Source organism: Trichosurus vulpecula, chromosome 1, assembly GCF_011100635.1.
Source record: "Trichosurus vulpecula isolate mTriVul1 chromosome 1, mTriVul1.pri, whole genome shotgun sequence".
Lineage (NCBI taxonomy): Eukaryota > Metazoa > Chordata > Mammalia > Diprotodontia > Phalangeridae > Trichosurus > Trichosurus vulpecula.
In genome coordinates, this window is record NC_050573.1 from 442,487,663 (window position 1) to 442,514,081 (window position 26,419).

Consider the following 26,419-nt stretch of genomic DNA (forward strand, 5'->3'; position numbering starts at 1 on the left):
GTAGTAGTCACTGCCTATGTTACCTCCTGTTTTCCTGCATCCGCTTAATTCACTCTGCGTTGGTTAATGCGTTTTACAGGATTCTCTGCGTTTTTATTCATTGCTGTGCAGCAAATACTCTTACATTCATTTCTCACTAGTTGTTCAGCCTTTCCCCAATCAATGGAGTGTCTACTTTGTTTCCAGTTTGCATTGCTAAAAATGTTTTGGTGTATATGGGACCTTTCTATCTTTGACATCCCAAAGGGATTTTAATTTCCATCTTCCTGTGTACCTTCTGTGGTACATGTACCCAAGAACGGAATTAAATTTTTTCTTGCTGTGTTTTCAAGGGAAATAGATGAAAACAAAAGGCTGATTTGTATGTAAAGCATATAATAAAGCTAGTAAGCATCTTAATGCTCTTATGTAAGAGGTCCTGCATTGAATTTTTACCAGATTCAGATTTGTTCTAATGAGTTTTCCACCTGCTTAAAAATTAATTTGGACATTCTTTTACACTTCACTGGTCATTCCACATAAATACTTTTGATGAGTTAATTTGCCTAAGGCTATAGTGAGCTTTTGTCATTCAGTATGAATTTAGTTGGGCCAGTTGGTTTATCTCATGAACTGTACAAAAAAACAATACATGACAAGCATTTGACCTGACAGATTTGCAGTCATGCAACACAGAAGCTTAACCATATAAAAGAGAGCAGAATGCGCAATGAGTTTTATTATGATAACATATATTTGCTCTACAGATCACCTCCCTTCCTGTCTCCTCTATTTTTGCCCTTATGTGAAGATAGGTGTTAGGCATCTGCTCGGTTAGCCGTTACCTTTAACAGATACCTCATTACCTTCTAGCTCTCTGGATTGGGGGCATAGTAACAATTCAGGTCCCCCCACCCCCAATGTTTTTGCCCAAACAAGGGAAGGCAATGGCTTGGGCTGGCTGCTTTCTTTTGTTAACGTGGCAAGATGATTTTGATTCCAAACTGTCTGTCCTTTAAAAGGAGGATGACTGTTTCACTGGTCTCTGCATCTTAGCTCCCCCAAGGTATGACCTGAGCATCAGGGTATAGAGCTTCAATAAGTTCTTAACATAATTATAAAATAGAAATACATGTAACTTAATGATTAGAGGGAGTGTTTAGTACTTCAGGAAACTCAGATCTTTTGTCATGTTCACACTCCTTGAACTCTGTCCTTTGATTTTTTGGGGAAAAGAAGAGCAGGAGGTGCCACTGTTTGAGTACAAAGTAATAATTTTAAAAGTCATAATAATAAGCAATTAGCACTTACTGCTCTAGTATCTTTGCCAAGAAAACCCTATGGACAAATTCATGAGGTTACTAAGAGTTCTGGGAGTATAAAAACATAATAGTCTCTACTCCTGCGGTGGGGAATCTGTAGTCTCTAGGCCACATATGACCCTCTAGGTCCTCAAGGACCTTTGACTGAATCCAAACTTCACCGAACAAATCCCCTTAATAAAAAGATTTGTTCTGTGAAGTTTGTTTTCAGGCAAAGGGCCGCCCTTGACCTAGAGGGCCCCATGTGGCCTTTATGCCACAGGTTCCCCACTCCTGCACTAGAATTGACCTTTTATGGAAGGAAATAACAGTGCAGATAAATCAGTAGAAAATATGTACAAATGAAATACTGCTTATCCTTTAGTAATAATAATAGTAGCTAGCATTTATCTATCACCTTAAGGTTTGCAAAACACAAACATAATATATTATCTTTACAACACTGGGAAGTGATGCTATTGTCATCACCCCCATGTTACAGATGAGGCTACTGAGGCTGAGCGTTTAAGTGATTTGCCCCAAAGTTACACAACCAGTAAGACCCTACAGTTGGCTTTGGCCTCAGGTCTTCCTAACTCCTGTTTCAGCACTCTATTCATTTTGCGGCCTTGAAGGAAGCTAGGGAGGGGGACACTGGACATAGAGCAGCTAATGAGAGGGGAGATGGAATGTCTTATGGGGAAGGAACAATAAATAGCCAGCAGATCATTTTTGATGGAATGTGGAATGCCTGCCTGCCTCAGGGGGAAAATTGTGAAGTCAATCTGGAAAAATTGGTTTGAGAAAGATTGTGAAGGATTTTGAATGCTAATAGAAGAGTTGATAGTCTAGCCTAGAGGAAATTGGGAGTCTCTGAAGTTCCTTCTTTTTTCTTCCCTGCGGCAACTGTGTATTTTCATCATTTCTTTAGAACACTTGAAACTGCTGCCTTTTCTGAGGTTCCAGCCCTATCTTCTGAGGGAAGAGCTTCACCCTTAGTTATCTTGCTCCAGAGGTTGATTGCTTCTAAGTCTGCCCATGCTTCCCTGAGTCATCAGCTACAGTAGAAATTAAATTTACACATTAGTACCCGAGGAGCTCTTGTAGATCTTAGCACCCAGGCTGGCACCTACTAAGCACTTAATCAGTGCTTATTGATTGATTAAGCTGCATGACATATTGTAAAGGGGTCCTCTGACTCGATAGCCCAAGTTTTCAGAATATACTCTGATTTTATTCTTAGAATTGGATCTGACTTTTGTTTTTACACTACTTTTCTGTCTGAATGGATAGCTCCCTACTTCCCTAACCATTGAACCATCCCTTGTGACAAAGAAACTCCTCATTGATTTAAAAAAAAAGTTATAGCAAAAATGAGCTATCCTTTTTCTTCCTGCCTTTAAAAGAAACCCATGATTTATAGTTGGTAATTTGGTGCTTTTACAAATTTTAATCCGTGTTATTTTCCTTTTTAAGGGAATGGCATTTCCTGTGGACATGCTGAATAACTGTAGTCATGAAGAATTAGAAAGTTCTGGAGAAGATTACTTGTTAGATCTCAGGTGTGGGGACCCAGAGAACCCAGAACATTTTCCTTTTCTCAATAATCTGGTAAGGTGTTCTAGTCCTGGTTTTTATTTAATAATGAATGACTTTAGAAGTGAAACTATTTCCAAGGAGTATCCCTCAGAAGGTGTTAGATTGTTTAATTTACAGTTTTCAAATGCTAATTGTAAATCTTTGATACTTTTTAGATATTTGTGAGCTATAAGATTGATGGTTTAAAAAGAAAACAAACTCAACTTCTGAATTTTGGATGTTTAAAAAATATATATTCACAATTTTTAAAAAAGAGCTTACCTCATCAGAAAATAAAAGCAAAGTGGTAATTAGTATGTGGCAGTGTGCGATAAGGGCTTCAGTGGACTGGGTGCTGGGCCTGGAATTACAAAGACTCATCTTCCTGAGTTCAAATCTAGCCTCAGATACTTACTAGCTGTGTGATCGAAGGCAAATCGCTTAACCCTGGTTGCCTCAGTTCCTCATCTGTAAAATGATCTGGAGAAGGAAACAGCAAACCACTCCAGTATCTTTGCCAAAATGGAGTCATGGTGAGTCGGACACAACTGAAAAAAATGACTGAACTGAATGTACCAGGCATAACAACAATGTGTGATAAAGTGGGGGGAAAAAGAACCAAAAATTGATAGACCAGGTCTCTAATGCCAAATGAGGTCATGAAGAGTGAGACAATGGCCAAAAAAAAAAATGACTGAACTGAATGTACCAGGCACAACAACGGTGTGTGATAAAGTGGGGGGAAAAGAAGAAGCAAAAATTGGTAGAGCAGATCTCTAAAGCCAAGTTTCCTACCATCTGTGTAAATCTGGGCAGAACCTTTAACCTCACTAACCTAGGCTCCAGACTGGGTTATCTCTAAAGTCCCTGCCAGCCAGGACTATACTAGGGAATAAAATATGTACACATGACACACTTTAAGGCGCTTTATTAACACTTTCTCACATCACTTAAATCTAGACAATCAACAGAGAATAATAAATCAAGCTTTGGCTTATAGTTTGCTGATTTCTAAAAATCTAACAGTTAGCTCCTGGGAGCCAGTTAGAGCTGACTCCAGCACATGCCTGTTTTTGTGAAACTGTGATGTAGGGGACAGGGCATTGACTAGTAGAAGTGCTTTGAGAGCAGGAAGGGGATACAGCGGAGGAAGGCACAGTAGGCAAACGCTTGAACTATGCCAAATAAGGATAGGTTGAAGATTCGGGTGGTCTGGGCATAGAAATAATCTCTCTGTCCAAGGGTGACTTGGATGTCACTCTCAGTCCGTCATTGTAGTATTCTTTCTCTGGTTAAATGTTAACAATCAGGGTTCATTCCCACCCAGAGGAATACCTGCTTTTCAAAGGGTAAAACTGTGAATTGTCTCTCCTCTCCCTGTCTCCTCCCTGATTGTCTTTGGTCTAAGAGAGCTGGCCAAAGGACCATCCTTTTCTTCATAAATGTGCTGGCCTTATTAGTAAAATGATCACATTACCCCAAAACTATCTCTCACACCTTTTTAAATCTTTGAAATAGTGATGAAGCACTTTACATTTCTTGTCCCATTTGGTCCTTATAATATGGTGCTTTGAAGTAGGCTGGAGGATTATTTTGAAACAGTCTCAGAGAAGTTAAGTGACTTGGTCTAGGTCACACTGGACATGGCAAAGATGGTACTCCCTCAGGCCTTCTGACATCTAGCCCTGTGCTCTTTCCGTAAACTTAGACTCAGTTGGGTATATCAATCAAATCAATCAACATTTATTAAGTGCCTAGTGTATGCCAAGCGGTGTGCAAAGAGCTGGGGATACAAATGCAAATAATAACTAAGTCTTGCTCTCAAGGAGCTTATAATCTAAAGGAAGCTGGAAAGGAAGAGGAAGTGTGTGTGTGTGTGTGTGAGTGTATGTTGGAGGGTAGGGTGGGGTGCTTCTTGGAGAGTTCCAGAGAAGTCCAGAAGTATTCCAATGGGAAATGAATGGAAAAACTGTTAAGCCCTTCCTTGTTAAATGGAGGCCTTGGGGCCCAGGGCCATGTTCTTAGTCTTCACAAACTTAAAGGGTTGATTCAGAGAAAGCTTGTTTTGCTTGACTCTAGAGCAAAAAAGGGGTATATGTTTTTGAAGAGAGATTTTGGCCAAGGTATAGTAAAACTTCCTAATAATTTAGGCTATTTAGAATTGCCAGAGTGGATTGGCCACCTTAGGAGGTGGAGGCCTGTGTCACGGGAGGTTCAAGGTAGAGGCTGGATGATTGCCTGTCAGGGACGTTGCAGAGGGTGGGAGATCCAGGCTGCAGCTGGTGATGTGTTTGACTCCTAAGGGAGTGTGCTGCTGTGATTGGAATCCTCTGGTAATATTTTCCGTCACTTGGGGAATTCCTCTTTGGATAACGAAAAGAGATGCTAGGTTGATAATATTCATTATGCTGGAAAAAGGGCATTCATTTATTTAACCTTATTATTTTTAAAAAATTCCTTTCTGTCCCTAACTTCTTTTTGGGGTTTAATTAGTGACAAACTATGATTATTTATGAAATGTTTTGCTTCTTATAAACTTTTCTCCCTGATTTTGTACTTCTTCAAAGACCTTGTATAATTGGAATGAATGTGAGAAAAATGGTTAATTTTATTAAAATTGAGTAGATAACCTCTTTGTAATAATAGCATTTTTTTAAAGTTTACAAAGCACTCTACCAATTTTAAGTGATTTGATCCTACTTGTGAAGTAGGTGCTATAATCCCATTTTACAGACAAAACTGATGCAGATAGTGGTTAAGTGACTTGCCCATGGTTATCCAGTTAAAGTCCAAGGCAGGATTTGAACTCAGGCCTCCAAGTTTTCTTTGTTCTATCCACTCTGCCACCTACCCATCTGATCACAAACAAATGTTCACTGATGTAGTATATAGCTTAACATTATGACTGTGTATGGTTTTGTTGTATTTTCCCCTTAGCTCCTCATAATAAAAGCCATTCTTATTTCTTTCAGATTCCAATCAGCCTGTCAACTGTTGGCTTCGTGCCTCTTTATGGTGGTGATGAGACCCACAAAATTCTTGCTCTTTTTGCACCAGAGGACTACTTCACAGGTATCTCTTGTTTGTTTTTTATAAACCAATAGATTTTTCTCTAAACTTTTAGAAACATTTACAACTAGTTATATATACATTTGTAAACAGTATATTTCTGACCATAATTTAGAGAAACCCTCACTTGCCTCCTATTCCTTTTTTGGTTACTTCCTTATGCCTTAGCCCAGTGTGTGAAATTATTCTCCTTAACTGAGCAGAGCTGGCCACTATGGCTTTGTTTTACCAAGTGTTCAAATGAGCCAACTTGAAGATATTGGCTAAAACTCTAAAAAAAAATATTTACAGAACTTGTAGTTCATGGCTTGATTTTGGGTTTCTTTAATGGTCTTAGAGATAAACATTTAAAAAGCCCTATAACTAAATAGCCACAGTAAATACAATAAATAGCACCTTGGATATAATTATTAATAATACTCTTGTGCTTCCTTCCTTTTTGATCGGTTTGCTCTGAAGCTGTGGCTCTGTACCTCGCTGATCAGTGGTGGGCTGTTGATGACATTGTGAAAACGTCAATCCCTTCTAGAGAAGGGCTTCAGCAGGTAACAAGATTTCGAAATTTTCTAGTTATGTTGCTTTATTAAGACCTTTTCTCCTCATGCAGTGTTTTGATGTAGACTGATTATCATCAGTGGCATTTATCTTCTCTCCCCTGCTCAATCTGAGTAGAATCTTGGGAAATCTTTGCTTTCAAAGAATCAAAGGCTGCCCCTTGGAAACTTAAACCCATTGTGCCCAGTTTTGCCTTCCGGGCCCAGGTAGGGCATGTCCACCCCTTCTTTGTGATTGCTTTTCAAATATCTGAAAATAACTGCCACGTGTGATCCCATTCCCTGCTTCTGTCCCCATTCCGCCCTCCCCCCCGCGCCCCCAAGAGCATAGGATTGAGGCCCTTCGCTCTCTTGATTCTCCCTTTCTGGTTGCTCAACATCCATTCTATGTGACATTTCATCTCCTGCCTTCTTTCCTTTATTTTTTAAAAATTAAATTTATTTTCAGTTAACAAGCATGTATTTTCCTCCCCCTACTCCCCATTATGAATCAAAGGAAAAGGAAAAAAACCTCATTATAAATTTGCCTAGTCAAGCAAAGCAGATTCCAACCATTTCGTTGTGTTAGGGGCAGCTAGGTGGCTCAGGGGATAGCGTGCTGGGCCTGGAGTTAGGAAGACTCATCTTCCTGAGTTCAAATCTGGCCTCAGACACTTACTAGCTGTGTGACCCTGAGCAAGTCACTTAACCCTGTTGGCCTCAGTTTCCTCATCTGTAAAATTAACTGGAGGAGGAACTGGCAAAACATTCCAGTGTCTCTGCCAAGAAAATCCCAGATGGGGTCATGAAGAGTCTGATATGACTGAAAACGAGTGAACAACAAAAACCTCAATCAAAGCAGATTCCAAACATAGCTATGCCCAAAAAAGTATTTCTCATTCTTCTTAATTTTTTTTTTGAGGCATTTGGCGTTAAGTGATGTGTCCAGGGTCACACAGCTAGTAAATGTCCAAGCCGCATTGGAACTCAGGTCTTCCTGACTTCAGGGCTGGTGCTGTATCACTGCACCACCTAGCTGCCCCATTGTGCCTCCCGTTCTGCATCTTTAATATATCATCTCTCTGTCAGGAAGTGGTTAGCATGCCTTGTCTTCAGTACTCTGGAATTGTAGTTGGGCATTCCATCGATAAGAGTTCCTCAACCTTTTCAAAGTCATTTTTGAATGATGTTGGTATTGTATAAAATTTGCTGCTTCTGCTCACTTCACTCTTGCAAATCTTCTCAGCTTTGCTTGCAGCCATCTATTTCATTGCTTATTATGGTACAGTACTATTTCATTACATTAATATACCATAAGTTGTTTAGCTATTCCCCTGAGCACTTTCTTGGCCCCCCCCCCCCTTTTTTTTTTTTTTTGCTGCTACAGAAAGACATTTTTTTCCATATGAATCTATTTCTCCTTTGGTCTCTTTGGAGGATAGACCTAGTGGCTATATTACTGAGTCAAAGGATATGTACAACTTAATGACTTTGGGGGCATAGTTTCAAATTGATTCCTAGAAGGGCTAAATCAATTCATAGATCTAGCGACAGTGCATTAATGTTTCTGTTTTCCCTCAGAGCCTGCAATAATTTGTCATTTTCCTTTTTTGTTAGTGTGATGGGTGTGAAGCAGAACGTCAGGAGTTGTATAGTTTGAATTTTTCTAATTATTAGTAATTTGGTGCATTTTTCCTATGATTTTGATAGTTTGAGGTTCCCTATTAGAAAACTTCATACCTTTCCTATCATGCCTTAGTATAAATAGTTCTTTCATGTAGAAGAAAACATTCTACTTGTATTTTAGCCAGATCCGTCAAAGACATTATTTATTTAGGGAAAAGGTCTGACCAGCAGACTTCGTCTTACTACATCAGCAGGAAAAAAATAATTCCTTCCCTCACCCCCAGTAAGGTGGTTCCCAAATCACATTTTATTGCAGTTGAGAAACAAAAGATGACTCTTCACAGAAAGAGTAAAGCAAAAGAACAGTTTTCCTTAGAATTTTGAGAATGACTGAACAAAGAGATCAAGGTTGCTATCTGCACATCCCTTTGGAGAAGATGTCATGCCAAAACTGATTGATTTAATCCGTGTACATGTTTCTATATGTATCCTTCCCCCCTTTGTTGCCACCTCCAAATAAAAGAAAAGCTTCTGGAGGGCCAGGACTGTTTTAGTTTTGTCTTTGTATTCCCAGCGCTTAGTAGCGTAGTGGTGTGCTTAGGCACATTTCTGCTTAATAAACTGTGAATTAAATTTTGTATCTGTGATAAGTATGCCGTCTATGTTAATGGCAAAGCAGGTGGCACAGTGGATAAGCCTGGAATCAGGAAGACCTGAGTTCAAATCCAGCTTCAGATACTACCTGTGACCCTGGGCAAGTTGCTTAACCCTGTCTACCTCAGTTTCCTTGTCTGTAAAATGAGCTGGAGAAGGAAATGGCAAAACCACTCCAGTATCTTGGCCAAGAAAGCCCCAAATGAGATCACAGAGAGTCGGGCACAACTAATTGTCTACATAACCACAACAGGTACATGATGTAGACAGCATTTTCCTGATTTGTCAGTGTAGTGTCCCATCGAAAAACGAAGGTGGGATCGGTACAGGATAGCCTACTCTTGATGTCCTATAGGTGGCTCTTTATTACCCCTCACTCCCTTTTCTAAATATTCTTACACCATTGATAATGTGTAATAGAATGTTGCCTGGAATTGAGGTGAGGCTGTCTGTCTGGCCTCTGGTTTGCACCCTTCACTCTCGACAGTTTGTTGAAAATGAGGACAGCCTTTCCCATCTCTGGTTCTGTGGCATCTCTTCTCCCATTCTCTGGGATCTTTTAAAAGTCACAGACAGTATCTCAGCCAGTCATACCTGCCAGATCTTTTAGTGTTCTGTTAAGGTAGTATGTCTGGGCCTAGTAATTAGATCTCAAAGGCAGCAAGAGGTGCTCTCATTGTATTCTTCCTTATCCTGGCTTTCTTTTTTTTTTCTTTTCTTTTTTTAAATTTATTTAATATATTTAGTTTTCAGCATTGATTTTTCACAAAAGTTTGAATTACAACTTTTTTCCCCATTTCTACCCTCCCCCCACTCCAGCATGGCGTATATTCTGGTTGCCCCGTTCCCCAGTCAGCCCTCCCATCTGTCACCCCACTCCCCTCTCATCCCCCTTTCCCTTCTTCTCTTGTAGGGCAAGATAAATTTCTGTGCCCCATTGCTTGTGTATCTTATTTCCTAGTTGCATGCAAAAACTTTTTTTTTGTTGTTGTTGTTTTTGAACGTCTGTTTTTAAAACTTTAAGTTCCAAATTCTCTCCCGTCTTCCCTCCCCACTCACCCTCCCTAAGAAGGCAAGCAATTCAACATAGGCCACATGCGTATCATTATGTAAAACCCTTCCACAATACTCATGTTGTGAAAGATTAACTGTTTTGCTCCTTCCTAACCTATCCCCCTTTATTGAATTTTCTCCCTTGACCCTGTCCCTTTTCGAAAGTGTTTGTTTTTTATTACCTCCTCCCCCCGTCTGCCCTCCCTTCTATCATCCTCCGTTTTTTATCTTCTTCCTCCTTCTTTCCTGTGGGGTAAGATACCCAATTGAATGTGTATGGTATTCCCTCCTCAGGTCAAATCCAACGAGAGCAAGATTTACTCATTCTTCCTCACCTGCCCCCTCTTCCCTTCCTACTGAACCACTTTTCTTGCCACTTTTATGCAAGATAATTTACCATTCTATCTCTCCCTTTCTCCCTCTCTCAATATATTGCTCTCTTATCCCTGAAATTGATTTTATTTTTTTAGCTATCATCCCTTCATATTCAACTCACCCTGTGCCCTTTGTGTGTATGTGTGTGTGTATGTATATATATATATATATATACATACACACACACCTATACATATACATACATAGATACACATGTATATATATGTATACACATATGTATATATGTGCATATTCCTTTCAGCTACTATGATATTGAGGTCTCATGAATCATACACATCATCTTCCTATGTAGGAATGTAAACAAAACAGTTCAACTTTAGTAAGTCCCTTATGATTTCTCTTTCTTGTTTACCTTTTCATGCTTCTCTTGATTGTTGTGTTTGAAAGTCAGATTTTCTATTCAGCTCTGGTATTTTCACTGAGAAAGCTTGAAAGTCCTCTATTTTATTGAAAGTCCATATTTTGCCTTGGAGCATGATACTCAGTTTTGCTGGGTAGGTGATTCTTGGTTTTAATCCTGGCTCCATTGACCTCCAGAATATCGTATTCCAAGCCCTGCGGTCCCTTAATGTGGAAGCTGCCAGATCCTGTGTTATCCTGATTGTTTTTCCACAATATTCAAATTGTTTCTTTCTGGCTGCTTGCAGTATTTTCTCCTTGACCTGGGAGCTCTGAAATTTGGCGACAATGTTCCTAGGAGTTTTCTTTTTGGGATCTATTTGAGGAGGCGATCTGTGGATTCTTTCAATTTCTATTTTACCCTCTGGCTCTAGAATATCAGGGCAATTCTCCTTGATAATTTCTTGAAAGATGATATCCAGGCTCTTTTTTTGATCATGGCTTTCAGGTAGTCCAATAATTTTAAAATTGTCTCTCCTGGATCTATTTTCTAGGTCAGTGGTTTTTCCAATGAGATATTTGATATTGTCTTCCATTTTTTTATTCCTCTGGTTCTGTTTTATAATATCTTGATTTCTTATCAAGTCACTAGCTTCCACTTGCTCCAATCTAATTTTTAAGGTAGTATTTTCTTCAGTGGTCTTTTGGATCTCCTTTTCCATTTGGCTAATTCTGCCTTTCAAGGCATTCTTCTCCTCATTGGCTTTTTGGAGCTCTTTTGCCATTTGAGTTAATCTATTTTTGAAGGTGTTGTTTTCTTCAATATTTTTTTCAGTATTTTTTAGGGTCTCCTTTAGCAAGTGGTTGACTTGTTTTTCATGGTTTTCTTGCATCTTTCATATTTCTTGTCCCAGTTTTTCCTCTACTTCTCTAACTTGCTTTTCCAACTTATTTTTGAGCTCTTCCATGGCCTGAGACCAGTTCATGTTTTTCTTGGAGGCTTTTGGTGTAGGCTCTTGCACTTTGTTGACTTCTTCAGGCCTTATGTTTTGGTCTTCTTTGTCACCAAAGAAAGATTCCAAAGTCTGAGACTGAATCTGGGTGCATTTTTGCTGCCTGGCCATGTTCCCAGCCAACTTACTTGATCCTTGAGTTTTTCGTGGGGGTATGATTGCTTGTTGAGCAAAGAGTACTTTGTTCCAGGCTTGAGGGTATGCGCCGTTGATTTCAGAGCTATTTCTATATAGCCAGCTCTGCCACCCCAGCACTCCTCCTTCCTCAAGAACCACCAACCTGGACCTGACGCAAATCTTCAGCAGGCTCTTCACTCCTGCTCTGATCCGCCACTTAATTCCTCCCACCACTTGGGCCTAGGGCTGGAAGTAACTGCAGCTGTAGTTCTGTAGCTGCACCTCCCCTGCTGCCCCTGGGGTGGTGGCCAAACCGTGAATTCTGTCCCCCCCGCAGCTTTTCCCACTAACCTTCTCTGTTGTCTTTGGTGTTTGTGGGTTGAGAAGTCTGGTAGCTGCCACAGCTCACTGATTCAGGGAGCTAGGGCCTGTTCTGCCCGGCTCCTGGTCTGGCTGGTCCTGCTGCCTCCACGCTGAGCTCCGCTCCTGTCCACTCCGTGCATGATAGACCTCATTCAGCGACCATCCAGGCTGTTCTGGGCTGGATCCCTGCTTTCCTGTGCTATTTTGTGGGTTCTGCAGTTCTAGAATTTATTCAGAGCCATTTTTTATAGGTTTTTGGAGGGATGTGGTGGGGAGCTCACACAAGTCCCTGCTTTCCAGCCACCATCTTGGCTCCACCCCCAGCTATCCTGGCTTTCAAATGAAGCCTGATATAATAAAAGAGCTCTGGACATAGAGTTGAAACATGGGCCCGTTAGGCACCTTAGCCACTTCATAAGCATGGTTCACTGTCAGGAGGAATATTCTCCAAATGAAAGAGGGATTCCCTCTAGACGGTGACCCAAGATCATTAAAAGTCTTTCTCAATGAGATCCATGATTACTCAAGAGAATAGCCTCACAATCCACAGAATAGAAATCAAAAGGGTGGTTAAAAAAAAGTACTTTGTCCTCATACTGAGATACTAGTTTGTCAGCTTCTATACCTGGGACAGATATTACAAATAGGCAGGGAGGTGGGTCCAGAATTGAATGGGGAGAAGGACTCAAACCGGTTTGTATTTTAGAAGTGGTATAAGCTGCTCCCCACATGACCACCCACGTCTATAACACTAGTGTTCTCTCCATAATGTCTGTGTTTGTGAATCTTGTAACAAAGTCTGAGAAGGATCAAAGGTGTGGATGCCCCAGGAGTCGATGGTGGTGGTGTATGTATAATTAGGCCCTTTAGAGAAAGCTCCAGGTTCTTTTGCCTTCCTTCCTCTCTGTATCAAGTCATGTTCTTCAGACCTCCAACTTCCTGCCACAGACAGGATTCTCTTCTGCTACTTCAGAATCCTTTTTCTTCCTTATTTTTACTTTTAAACTCTTTCTTTCTGTTGCTTTTAGGAAATTATCATTCTCTCTGATAGCCTGGGGTCATAATGATGCTTTAAGCTGCTTTATCTTCTTTTAGTTTTCTTTTTTAAGCTACTATAATTGAGTCCTTTTACAGAGAGGAAGTATTTGTCACAAGGACACATCACTCGGTATTGTATACCTACTTGCTCTTAAGACGTTTCCTCTAAGTCTGTCCCATTTCCCTGCCTCTCACCTTTTGTTTTTTGGAGGGGGAAAGGCAGGGCAGTTGGGGTTAAGTGACTTGCCCAAGATCACACAGCTGGTAAGTGTGTCAAGTTTCTGAGGTCACATTTGAACTCAGGTCCTCCTCACTCCAGGGCAGGCCTGTGCTCAACTCACTGCGCCACCTAGCTGCCTCTCACTTTCTTTTATTTCCATAAAAGGTGCCCAGTCCTCCCATTTTCTCTTTTAGCTTGTACACAGTCTCTGGAGGAAATAAAAGTCTAATAATGAGGGGCTGGTCTTGAGGGCAAGTGGTTTGGAGTGGTCCAGTACAGAAGGGAGGAAGTTTAAGGTGGCCCTGGGTCAAAGCTGTTTGTAGTTGTAGTAGTTGCCCTTAGGTAGGAGGCTGTGGACAATTTATAGTCATCTTTAACAGTTTAAAAGAAACATGGCTTCTGGGTATAGATTGGTAACTACAACCATGGTCCCAGGAATGGTAGGAGGAGTATAGGGTGGAATGGAGACATTGCTTGTAGGACAGGGAATGTCACTCTCTGAGTTGGAAGGTCTTGTACTCTTATTCAACAAATACTTATTAAGCACCTACTGTGTGCTGTAGATACAAGTACAGAGGATGAAAGAATCCCTACTGGCAAAGCATTTACGTTCTGATGGGGGAGAGGCTTTTTAAGTGTCATTTTATTAGGGCAGGTGACGTTATTTATTTGCCTCTTTATTTTTTATTCATTTATTCTTTATAGTTATTTATACTTTCTATTCATTTGCCTCTCAGTCAGTATCTCTAAAGAAATCTCTTGTCCTCTGAAGAAAGTTGAGCTAGACTATTTGGACATAGCCATTTGGCATGTCTGTAGGAAAGGATAATAATGTGTCTAGCAAAGCACACCATCTTGACAAGGATTAGATGTTCGTTACATGGTATCTGTTGACAAGTAATACAGAGTCTGCTTGTTCAAAAAGTGCATGCTACCAGGCTGCCATCCATGGTGCAACCTTCATCTAAATTGAGTTTCCTACTGTTAGAACCACTTCTTTGGATTAGATATTAAGGGTGGTGGTAAAGTCCTCTTAAGGCCACTGTGATGTCAATGGGGAGGGCAAGCATCCTACCCGTTCACAGCAGTACTTAACACCAACACGAATTAATTTGTAATGAGTCCTTACTTTGGTGAGACCCTAGAGTTCTACATCTTCATGGGAAGGCACACAAAATTTTTGTTCAAACACAGAGGTTGGAGCAGGGGTGGAAAAGATTTGAGAGCATCAAGGACAGCTAATATAGGGACCCTTGGATGGACAAGCAAGAAGACAGATGAAGACCCTGGCTACTAAAGAAGGTGGACATACTTAAGACAAACTTTTTTCTTGAATCAGGTCTCTAAATGTAGCTGGTGCTATTAGTCTGTTTAAATAGGTGGTATTTAGAATGGATGGATGGATAATGTATTTGTAATTTAGTGAAATACAATGAGTATTTTTAAAAAGCTTTTAATGCCTTTTTTAAAAAATTTCATAATCATTTTTGGATAGATCTTCCCAACATCATCCCTTGGGAATTTAACACTTCCTTATTACAAAGCAAAAGTTAACAGCTGACATAGTGACCGCACCTGACAAGGTATGCAGCATTCATTGTGGACTCTTATTTAATTTATTAGCATTGATGTAAATTCCAAGGAGTGGGAGCCAAGAGCAGGGTCAGCAGCAGCACTCTTGATCTGTTAGAACTGGTGTTTGATCTTCCCTTTAGGTGAGCACTCTTGGGGAGAGAGTGGTGCTGTATGTTTTGAATCGAATTATTTATAGAAAACGGGAAATGGAAAGAAATGAGGTTCCCTTCCTATGCCATAGCAGTACGGATTATGCTAAAATTTTGTGGAAGAAAGGTGAAGCCATTGGATTTTATTCAGTTAAACCTACAGGTGAGTATTTTAAAGTATATTGTTTATGTCTACCTAAGTAGGTTGGTCTATTAATACAAAAATGTTATTAAATTAATCACTTGGATTCTAAGTGATTTTATTTAGTACTCCTAGGGGCATTTTTTTTAACTAATCCACAGAACTGAAAATAGGAATCTTTTTTTCATCGGCAAGTTTTTTTTTTTAAAGTAAGCTCATTTAGTTTGTTCACTTTCTGAATTTCAATTAGGAACAATGATTAGGATCAGCATTCAGGTAGAATTCCACACCCTATTAACTGGAAACTTTTTCCTATACTACATTCCCATTTTTAAAAATTGTAAGCCAAGCCATATATACCAAATATTTGCTTCATTTTGGAACAAATGCAAATGCAGGTGGGTGCGGGAACATGCAAAAGGTTGTTTGTGGAACATGATATTGAAGTCTGGGAAGGTAAATATTTTCTATACTTGTGTTTTTGTTGTAACAGTTTTATACCATAAAAGATATTCTTTAAATAATTTAGCATGTCTTTCAAAATGTCTCCATTTTGGTGGTGAGTTTGGACATGCTTTGTGTGGTATTGCTGTAGAGCAATTCCCATGGGAATTGAAAGGTTGATTGTGTTATAAGGAGCTAACTTTTAACAAATGAAATACACCAAATTTAAAAAAGAACCAGTCCAAGATTCTACCCTGGGTTCGGGTCTTTCCTCTTTCTGTTCATTCTCTCAGACTAAAAAAGCATATCTTTCTAGTTAACATTGGGAATTATTTTCTCCTTACAATTTCTTTTAGTCGTTGGCCCCAGGGATTAGTAAACACCAGTTTCCATTTTCCCCTTGTCCCCAGCAGTTTCTTGGTCCCCCTGTCTCAGAAACCCTCTTCCATGAGCTTTTCATTCCCACCATTCCTGCCTTTTTCTGTTCCTACTCCCTCTCATAAAAACACTTTGTTTTCTACCTATTACAACTCTTGTTCTGTGAGCTTTGGATATTGTCTCCTAACTTACTTTGGATAGCATGGGTCTGTGGTTAAGAACTATTTTGTAGCCATCTTTCCCTTATGTACCTAGACATTTCCTTAATTCTGACGGGATATGCTCTCTAATAAAGAAAGACCAATATAATAATCACTGTTTAGCAAAGGTGTGTGCCAGCCTTTGAGTGACAATTGCATTTCTCAGTTTGCTGATTCTTTGGGGTTAAATTAAAAACTCCTTTGTCTTCATTGTATTCAATAAATTTATACTAAATCTAGATCTCGATCCAGATGATATATATATATATATATATATATATATATATATATATATATAGCCTTCAACTGGTTAAAAATAGTGATATATTGGTATCCATTCTTATGATCGCAGGAAGCATATGTACCTCCTATCTTACTCGAAGTTACCAGCTTCCAGTACTTGACACAATGTTTGTAAGAAAGAAACATCGTGGAAAAGATTTTGAGCTACTGATGCTGGAAGACTTTGTTGATTCCTTTACAGAAGACAAACTTGGTTTACGCTTTCCACTATCTTCTTTAATGCATACAGGTAAATGAATTGTTTTTTGAAGTTTTTATTGTGTTATTTAAGTTTTTATACACTAAAAGCATCTCTTAAATCTCAATTTTAACATTTAGAATTTAAATTTCTCTCAAAAGATTTATTATGATATACTAGGTTCTTTGGGAAGTCAGAGCTTAATTTATTTCCCTAGCATATCATTATTATATTTTAAAACAGCTTTTTAGAGTTCACTGGCATTCTACAAAGATAATTTATAAAGCAGGTCTATAAAAATGAGACATTTTCTTATTGACTTCCACTGTAATATCAGAAATGCACTCTCACTGAAAATATTTTTATCCTAAGGCAGGCCATCTGCTTGCTATTAGAAAGGACCGTAGCACTACTTTGGCTGGCAGGAGGGGGATCAAATGTGGAATGCCCATCCCAAGGTCTGTTGACCTTTGGGATGGCAGCTGGAGCTCGGGGGCTCAACAGGTGCTCTAAACTTCTTCCTACAGTGATTCTATCCACCCTCCCCCAGTTCTCATTATTTGGGAGAAAATTCTGTGCCACTTTCACTTTCCCCCCACCTCTCAGCCCCTAATCATCCTAATCTTGATTTCTTTAAATTAAGGAATCGTAATAGATAAGGAATTGTAAGTTGAATAAAGTCAGTTTGTAAGCTGCTGTCTTTTTATTTTTTTAATAAAAACAGTTTTAACATTTTTAAAAAAAAATTTGAGCTCCAAATTCTCTTTCCCCTTCTCCTTCCCTGAGATGGTAAGCAATTTGATATAGGTTATACGTGCACAGTCATGCAAAACACATCTCCATATTAATGGACATGCTGTGAAAGAAAACACAGACCAAAAAAAACCACAATGAAAAAATAAAGAAGGTGAAAGATAGTATGCTTCAATCTGCATTCAGACACCATCAGTTCTTTCTCTGGAGGTAGATAGCATTTTTTATCATGAATCCTTTGGAATTGCCTTGGATCATGTATTGCTGAGAATAGTTATGTCATTCACAGTTGATCATCATATAATAATGCTGTTACTGTGTACAAAGTTCTGGTTCCACTCACTTCATTTTGCATTAGTTCATGTAAGTCTTTTTTTTTTTTTAAATTACTATTTTTCAACATTCACTTCCATAAGATTTTGAGTTCTAAATTTTCTTCCTTCCCTCCCCCCTTCCAAGACAGTGTGCAATCTGATATAGGCTATATATCCACATTCATATTAAACATTTTCACATTAGAATCAATCGGAGCAACCACGAGGAAGAAACAACAACAGCAAAAAAAGAGCAAATAGTCTGCTTCAATTTGCATTCAGACTTCTTTCTCTGAATGTGGATAGCATTTTCCATCATGAGTCTTTTGGAGTTGTCTTAGATCCTTGCATTGCTGAGAAGAGCTAAGTCTATGAAAGTCAGTCATCACACAATGTTACTGTTACTGTGTACAATGTTTTCCTAGTTCTGCTCACTTCACTTTGCATCAGTTCATGTAAATCTTTCTAGGTTTTTCTAAAACCATCCTGTTTGTCATTTTTTAGAACACAGTAGTATTCCATCAGACTCATATACAACAACATGTTCAGCCATTTCCCAGTTGAAGGACTTCCCTTCTTGGCCACCACAAAAAAGAGCTGCTATAAATATTTTTGTACATGTAGGTCCTTTTCCTTTTGGGGTGGTGGTCATGTTGGTGGCGGTGGTAGTGGTGGTTGGATCAGGTCACCACTCCACTAACAATGCATCAGTGTCCCAATTAATTATTCTGTCCCCTCCCAATATTTGTCATTTTTCTTTACTGTCATTTGATAGGTGTGAGGTGGTAACTTAGAGTTTTTTAAACTTGCATTTCTCTAATCAATACTGTTTTAGAGCCCTTTTTCATATGACTACAGATACTTGCTACAAAGACTTTTCCCCAGTTTACTGCCTTCCTTCTAATCTCAGCTGTATTGATTTTGTTTGTGCAAACTCTTTTTAATTTTATATAATCAAAATTATCCATTTTACATCTCATAATACTTTCTATCTCTTTTTTGGTCACATTCTTCCCTTATCCATAGATCTGACAGGTTAAAATAAACTATTCCTTGTTCCCCTAATTTACTCATGGTATCATCCTTTATGTCTAAATCACGTACTCATTTTGACCTTATCCTGCTATATGGTGTGAGATTTAAAATTAGAACAAAGAATAGAACAGGGTAGGTGGGGAAATTATACAATTGGCTGTAGGCTTGAGGACAATATGACTCTGGTTACATAGCTATGAGGCATGGAGAACAGTATGATTGGTTAGAAGTCTAGTAATAATCCATTCCTTCCCTTTTGTGACTAAGAAGTGTTCATTATTTGAGTTCGCCTGCAAGCTTAAAGATAGTGGACCAGACTTCTTTGGATGGCAAACAAGACATCCTTGAAGGATAACCTGGTGGTATAAAGATATTAGACCAGACTCCCTGGTATCCACTCCAGTTCTCTCAAGACAGCAGATTTGTTTGAGGCAAGACTAGAACAGTGATTAGCAAGAGAACTGGATTTCTAAACATAACTCATTACAGAGCAGTTGAATTTCTGAACTAAGTTCAAAGAACTATGGTTTGTGGCAGTTACAGGACAAAATCAATTAACTATAAATAGGATCAATAAAAAATGATACATAACCAATTTAATCTTCTCAGTTTATATTAAATATCATAACCACTTGCCAATTCCAGTTCCATTGCTCTTTTTACTATGGCATACTTCCACTTGTACTTGGCTATCTTCTGTTGAAACCATTAAGCATTGAAAGGGTAATCATTGGCATTTTTAACTTAAATTGTTTTTTTTTAAATTATTTTCACTAGCATATATTCTTCCCAAGTCACGTTTTTAAATGTCTGGGTTATATAAAAGAAAAGAAAAACCATTGTACATGTGTTTTGTAGCTTGTAGACAGTATTTTGAGAAGTACCCAGGGGATCATGATCTTCTTTGGGAGGTTGAAGGATCTGGACAGTGGCATCAGAGAATACCCATCACCCATGCATTGCAGAGAGAAGCATTCAGACATGCAGGTAAGAATTTTTATAAGTTGATTACAATCCCACTGTAGTTAGAAAGCAAATGTCCACTGGTTATATAATACACAGTGTGTACAACAGCAGATACTACAAAGATATTCTAAAGTTTCACTGTTCTTATGTATTAACCTTAAGGCTGCTGATAATCACCTGAATGATTCAAATTCATCTTTTCAACTAACTACTCAATATGCTAATTAGGAATTAGTAGAGAAAAGAGGTAGGGTGCTTAACTTAAAACAAGTATGTTTATTATCATCTGGGATCCAAGGGCACAGTCTCCATGGAATTCACAAATTCATGAATTCTTCTGGAATTCAAAGTGCAAAATACCTACATAAGAATCCTTATGGGCATCTTTTCTTTTACTTAGAGTTTGCAGAAAAGAACTCCTGAGGATTGGGTGGTTGTTGTAACCAAATATTATATGTAACATTATAGTGGTTGTGATGGTGATGTTATAACCAAATATGTTAAGTGGGCTTGCTTTTCTTTTTTTAAATTCTTCTAAGCACAGAGGTTTCTCAAACTGCAGTGAGAAAACTTACATATGAAGACTGTCACTCTACACCTACTCCCGAAGATGAGATAGGATGTGGAGAAAACCAGCCTACTGAAATGCAGGTAACTGTAGGTGCTCACATTTCTTTCTAAAATAAAAGATTTTTTTGTGTATGTGATTAAAAAAAACTCAAAGCAGCTTATGGTTGTGAATGTTGTAGTATATTCAGCAAATACTTCTTGTATCTTCTGTGAAAATGGTCATTTGGAGGAAAGCATAACAGATTTTAACAGATTTTCAACTATCACTGCTTAGTTGTTCAGAAATGATAGTGTGCTTACATCTTATCCTAAGAGAAAGTAGTGGAATTGAGAAATAGAAACATTCTTTGCTTTAAGAAAAGCAAATGGAGGTAAACTTGAGTTGACATACTATACAAAATAAGAGATTAATTTGCATTTGGAATGGGTGCCCATGAGTGATGGTCACCTCTTTTTCATTAAAGGTCTTGAAAGCTAAGACTTACCAGAAAAGGTATAGGGTGAATTTTTGTTTTAATATGGGTTGGACTTGATGGCCTTTGAGAAAGGTCCCTTCCATCTTCTGAGATTCTATGAATTTATCCAGTCTTTTTATTCAACATTTATAAGAAATGATAAATTCTTCAGTTTAGGTCACCTGTAGGGTCTTTTTGTATTGGTCTGTGCTCTAAATTGTTCTGTAACCAAAATACAAAGTTACAGTTATTACTTTTTTAATATTATGTTAACCCATTAGGAACATGTACCTACTATGGCTTTAACACTAAGTTATATGGTATTTGGCCATATATCTATATAACTGAGATTAAAACTGCTGTTTGAGTTAGAAACATAGAAGCTCCTTTGGAAATATTCCTTAAATTTTTATGCTAAATTTTATATTAGGATAGACTTAGCTTTCTTAGATATTTCATGCTTAATTTGAAAGAAAGAAAATAAGAGTTCCTTGTAGCTTTTTGAAATCCACTAACAGTCGAACTCAGGATTCTTGGAAGTGGGAGTGTGGACATACATGTATGCATATGTTGTAGGGAGAAAAAAACTTTCATAGCAGAATGACTTGATAAAATGTTTATTAAAAGTTGATAGAATATCATAACCATTTAAATTATGTATATCTTAGAACAGGAGTGGGGAACCTGTGGCCTTAAGGCCACATGGTGACCTTTAGGATTTGTTCTGTAAAATTTGGATTCGGTCAAAAGGCTGCACTCAAGGATTTAGAAGGCCGCATCTGGCCTCAAGGCCACAGGTTCCTCACCCCTGTCTTAGAACAAAACAAATTGACATGCAATTATACGTAACCACAAAGCTACAGATAAAACAACATATATAAAGCAGTTGCAGTTGGAGAAACTAATATTCCTCAAAGAAGGAAAATCTAGGTAAAAACGTTTGGAAATCTAATCTATCACTCTATTTTAGGTTGATCCTGTAAGAGGAAAAGATATCTCAGATACCAATGCAAGTACATCTGAAGGTAAGAAATATTACTGGTCAGTCAGTTACCAAATGTTTGAGACCCTCCTGTGTTCTCAGCATCTCTTCATCTCTCCTAGGATCTGGAGGTTCTTTCATTCTGTCTCTACCACTAAACTAGCGAATATGAATTTGGGTCGTTCAGTTAATGTTTTTCAGCATCTGCTTCCTCTTTTGTAGATGCTTTATCTGCCCTACTCATCCCCCAACTTGGAGATACCAAATAATGAAATGGGATTTAGAAGCATGTTGGTTATCAACCAGTTGTGCTAATTTTTCTTTCTTTTAAAAAAAAAAAAAACAACACTTTGTCACATGGGATGGCTCTCTGCAAGGAGAGGGAGAAAGGATACTTGGGATAAGTAGTGTGATATAAGAAACAAAAACCATCAATAAAATCTGATTTTTTTAAAAAATTGGAAATCATGAAGTATTGGCCTTGTAAGGTAAACCACTAATGTTTTTTTTTAATTAGGTTTTTTATTTTTAATTTACAATACTTAGTTCTTCACTTTCTTGAGTTTCACATTTTCTTCCCTTCCCTCCCTCCCCCCAACCATTAATGTTATTGATATAATTGACTTTGTTATTCATTTATGCCTAGTTAGTTATTCAAAAGTAAGGAATGTGAGAAATGTAGAGTCAATATATAAACAAAATCTAGTTGCTGTATTTCAGTGTGTGCTGGAAGTGTGTCATCCTAGATGTCTGCTTTAGGATAGGCTTATTGTCTTTTAGGACTTGATAACACACCTGTTAATGCTCAAACAAGAAGTATTCATTTGAAGCGTCCAAAGATTGGAAAGAGGTTTCATGATTCAGAAATTAATCCTCTTCAAGATGCGGATGAAAACACTCCCCAGGCTTCATCTGTGGCTCCAGTAAGCAGGTAAAGGACGAACCACACACTTTCATTATATATGTATGGAGCACAGTAGATATTTGGTCTCATGAAAACCTGGATTTGAGTCCTACCTCTGACAGATACTAGCTGAATAATATTGGGGCTGTCACTTCATCCGTCAAATGCCCTGGCTCTCAAAGATTTTCAGCTTGCAAAGCAGATGCTGATCAACTGTGGTGAATTCCTCACCAGGAGCTCCCTTAAATTAAAGAATTCACAGGTTTAAAAATATTAAATGCTGCTGCTCAGTCAATAAACATTTATTACGAGCCTACTGTGTGCCAAGCACTGAGGAATACAAAAAGAGGCAACATACAATCTCTGCCCTCAGGAAACTCACAATCTAATAGGGAAATACTAGAAGAAATATAGTATGTAAGACCCAAATCCACTTTCCAATAAGTCAAAGGATACAAATAGTTTTCATGCACCAAATATACTGCTAACAAGAGAAATGCAAATCAAAACTAATCTGAAGTTGTACCCAGGAAATTGGCATAGATGGCGAAGAATGGTCAATTGCCCATTTGGAACTGTGAAATCTCGGGAAGATCTGTAAATTGGTCCAACCATTCTGGAAAGCAGTTCAGAATTAGGTGAAGAAAGTCTCTGAAATGTCCATCCAGGAGTTCCACTTGTGTATGTGCCCAAGGAAGTCCATAAACAAAAAGAAAGGCTACATATATATATATATGTATATATATATATATATATATATTTATAGCAGCACTTGTGATAGTAAAGAACTGAAGGCAAAGGGGACTTGAATATAATGGAATGTCACTGTGCTTTAAGAAATGATGAACCTGTTGAATATGGAGAAGGTTGATATGAACTGATATAAAGTGAAGTTAGTAGAACCAGGAAAACAATTACTGCAACAGTGTAAAGAACAATAACCACCAAAGCATTCAAAATTATAATGGCCGTGGGGCAGGTAGGGGCACAGTGGATAGAGCACCAGTCATAAAGTCAGGAGGACCTGAGTTCAAATTCAGCCTTGGTCATTTACTAGCTGTGTGTCCCTGGGCAAGTCACTTAATCCTGATTGCCTCAAAAAAAAATTTATAGTGGCCACGCTTAACCCCAAAGAGAGATGAGAACAAACTTCTTCCATTTCCATTTATATGCTTCCCCATTCTCTACCCCAGAGGCCATCCATTGTAACAAAGATTTAAAATGCAACAGAAAAACAGGAATCCAACAAAATTAACAGTATTACCCAAATCTGATAGTCTTTGCAGTCAATTTTCCACACCCATAGTCCATCCCCATTCCTTCCCCTCAACCTCTGCGAAGAACACAAAATAACATTTTCTCATTTCTTCTTTTGGAATTAAGCTTGGTCATTATTTCATAGAATTCATTTTGAGTTTGTTTTTGTTTTGTTCTTTCAATTTACACTGTTGTCATTATATAAATTGGTTTCCTAGTTTTCTATTTACCATTGCATCAGTTCATATGGTGTTCTTATAAGTCTTTCATGCTTCTGAATTCTTTTTCATTATTTCTTATGGCACAGTAATATTCTATTACATTCATGAACCACAAATTTTTTATCTACTCCTTAATCCATGAACTATCTTGTTTTCCTGACTTTGCTACCACAAATATGTTAATAATGACATATACTTTGACTGATGGAAAAGAAAACTGGCTATTTTTAAAGATGTTGATTTCCATTTTATTTTATGGCTCTTATGTTTTCCTACTTCAATGAATTACTGCTGTAGGAGTCCCTTAATTCTCAAGATCCTCTAGTACTCATGATACCATTCAGATTTTCAAAAAATATTTCTGTACTTTATTATGAAAATAGTTGATAATTTCGCGTGTGTATATGTGTATATATAGGAATATTAAGAAAATTTAAGCATTTAAGAATACATACATATATGTATGCATTGTGTACGTGTGTGTGTGTGTATATATATATATATATATATGTAAGTGTGTATGTATGTGTGTGTTCTTAAATGCTTAAATTTTCTTAATATTTGTGTGTGTGTGTGTCAACAGTGTTGTATGCCAGTCTAAGAAGCTAATGAAATCTTGGGCAGGGCTGTTGGAATGTGTGTCCAGAATGAGGAAGGGCACAGCTCCAGAGTACTTTGCCTCGCCCTCATCTAGAGTATTGTGTCCAGTTTCGGGCATCATATTTTAGAAATGGTCATTGACATAACTGAACAAGCCAGAAAGCAGAAAACCAGACTATCGAGAGTACTTATGCTCTCAGGCAGGCAGTTTAATTGCATTTATCATGTCTTTTATGAAGAGCCTCAGATTTACTGATTAAGAGCACTATATACCAACCCACACATTGCTACATAGAATGGGGAGATACGGCGACAGCCTGTGTTCCTCAGAATGAGTGGGTGGGCCAGCGGTGGTCAAAGCTATTAACAAATGACTAAGCATTCTTGCATTTTATGGCAATCTCCCTCCTCCACCACCCCCCTCCTTCAGTTAGGTCCTATTCCTTCCATCAAAATCGGCACACAATTGAGGACAGACAGTGCCTGCCAGGCAGTATATTCCAAGAATTTTTTATTAAGCAGTCGAGCTTCCTGAATACTAACCAAGGGAAGGATGGATCTTGAATGAATTGCACCTTGAAATCCAGCCATCTCAAAGATCAGTTGAGGGAACTTGGGGAATTTTTGCTGGAGGGGAGGGAGAAGATAGTAAAGACATAACTGTTATCCTCTAATATTTAAGTGATTATTGTGTGGATTATTTTGTCAAAAGGGAAAGGACTTGGAAGGGGGGAGGTGTTTATTGATAGCTTTTGTTTTTATAATAGTAATTTCCTGATAGTGTGCACACACCCCCATCTCCCAGTACACACAACTTCTTCACACCAATATTGAACTCTTGCTTTTAACATAGAAAAGCCATTTAAGCAAAACTTATCAGTGTAGACTGAGTCTGGCAATGTGTTGAACATTCTGCAAAATTCATTTATTTATTTTTAGTTTTCAGCATTCACTTTTATAAGATTTTGAGTTCCAAATTTTTCCCCCTCCCAAGATGGCAAGCAATCTGATATAGATTATACACGTACAATCATAATAAACGTATTTCCACGTTAGTCATGTTGTGAAAGAAGAATCAGAGCAAAAGGGAAAAACCACTAAAAAGGGGGAAAAAGTAGTATGCTTTTATCTGCATTGAGACTCCCATAGTTCTTTCTCTGGATGTGGTTTAATTTTCCATCGCCTCTTTTTCTCCCTCAGTTCTGACAGAATGAAGGAAGTATGTTTTGCCATCTTGTTGGATGGGTCTAGATATTGGTCATTACAGTTACTTACAATACTTTGTATTGTTTTCATTTTTGTTATTATGTTATTTTAGTCACAGTTTGTATTATTCTGCTTTTACTTCATTCAGTAGCAGCTCTAGTAGGGTATCCCCATGCTTCACATTTATTGTGTCAGTACCAGCTCCAGTAGGGTATCCCCATGCTTCACATTTGTTGTTTGTTATTCTAATACACTTATATACTATTTTTAATTCCGTTACATTCATATACTATTTTGTCCAGTGACAATATCTTCTTTGTTTTCCTTGTTTTTGCAACCTTTTGCTGTAATTTGGCATATAGAAGACTTTCTAAGAACTGATTTCTGCTTGGTTGCAAAGGGCCAGAGCTAGGATCAATGTATAGAAGTTATAGGGGTTGAAATTTTGTTTGTGTTAGAAAAAGGAAAGCTAACAAGTAGAAGTTAAAAAAATGGAATGAGTTGTTTT

General features: G+C 38.1%; 1 protein-coding gene across 2 annotated transcripts in view; it reads left to right on the forward strand.

Annotated features, from left to right (window-relative positions):
• Positions 1-26,419, forward strand: part of FAM169A (family with sequence similarity 169 member A) — a 63,789-nt gene that overhangs the window by 29,793 nt on the left and 7,577 nt on the right. For both annotated transcript variants that reach the window (XM_036745881.1, XM_036745944.1), the window contains exons 2-10: positions 2,757-2,891; positions 5,831-5,930; positions 6,387-6,472; positions 14,995-15,166; positions 16,520-16,699; positions 19,609-19,737; positions 20,261-20,367; positions 21,712-21,766; positions 22,504-22,654. In XM_036745881.1, the coding sequence (XP_036601776.1) occupies positions 2,760-2,891; positions 5,831-5,930; positions 6,387-6,472; positions 14,995-15,166; positions 16,520-16,699; positions 19,609-19,737; positions 20,261-20,367; positions 21,712-21,766; positions 22,504-22,654 (1,112 nt within the window). In that variant the 5' untranslated portion in view covers positions 2,757-2,759. The remainder of the gene's footprint in view (positions 1-2,756; positions 2,892-5,830; positions 5,931-6,386; positions 6,473-14,994; positions 15,167-16,519; positions 16,700-19,608; positions 19,738-20,260; positions 20,368-21,711; positions 21,767-22,503; positions 22,655-26,419) is intronic.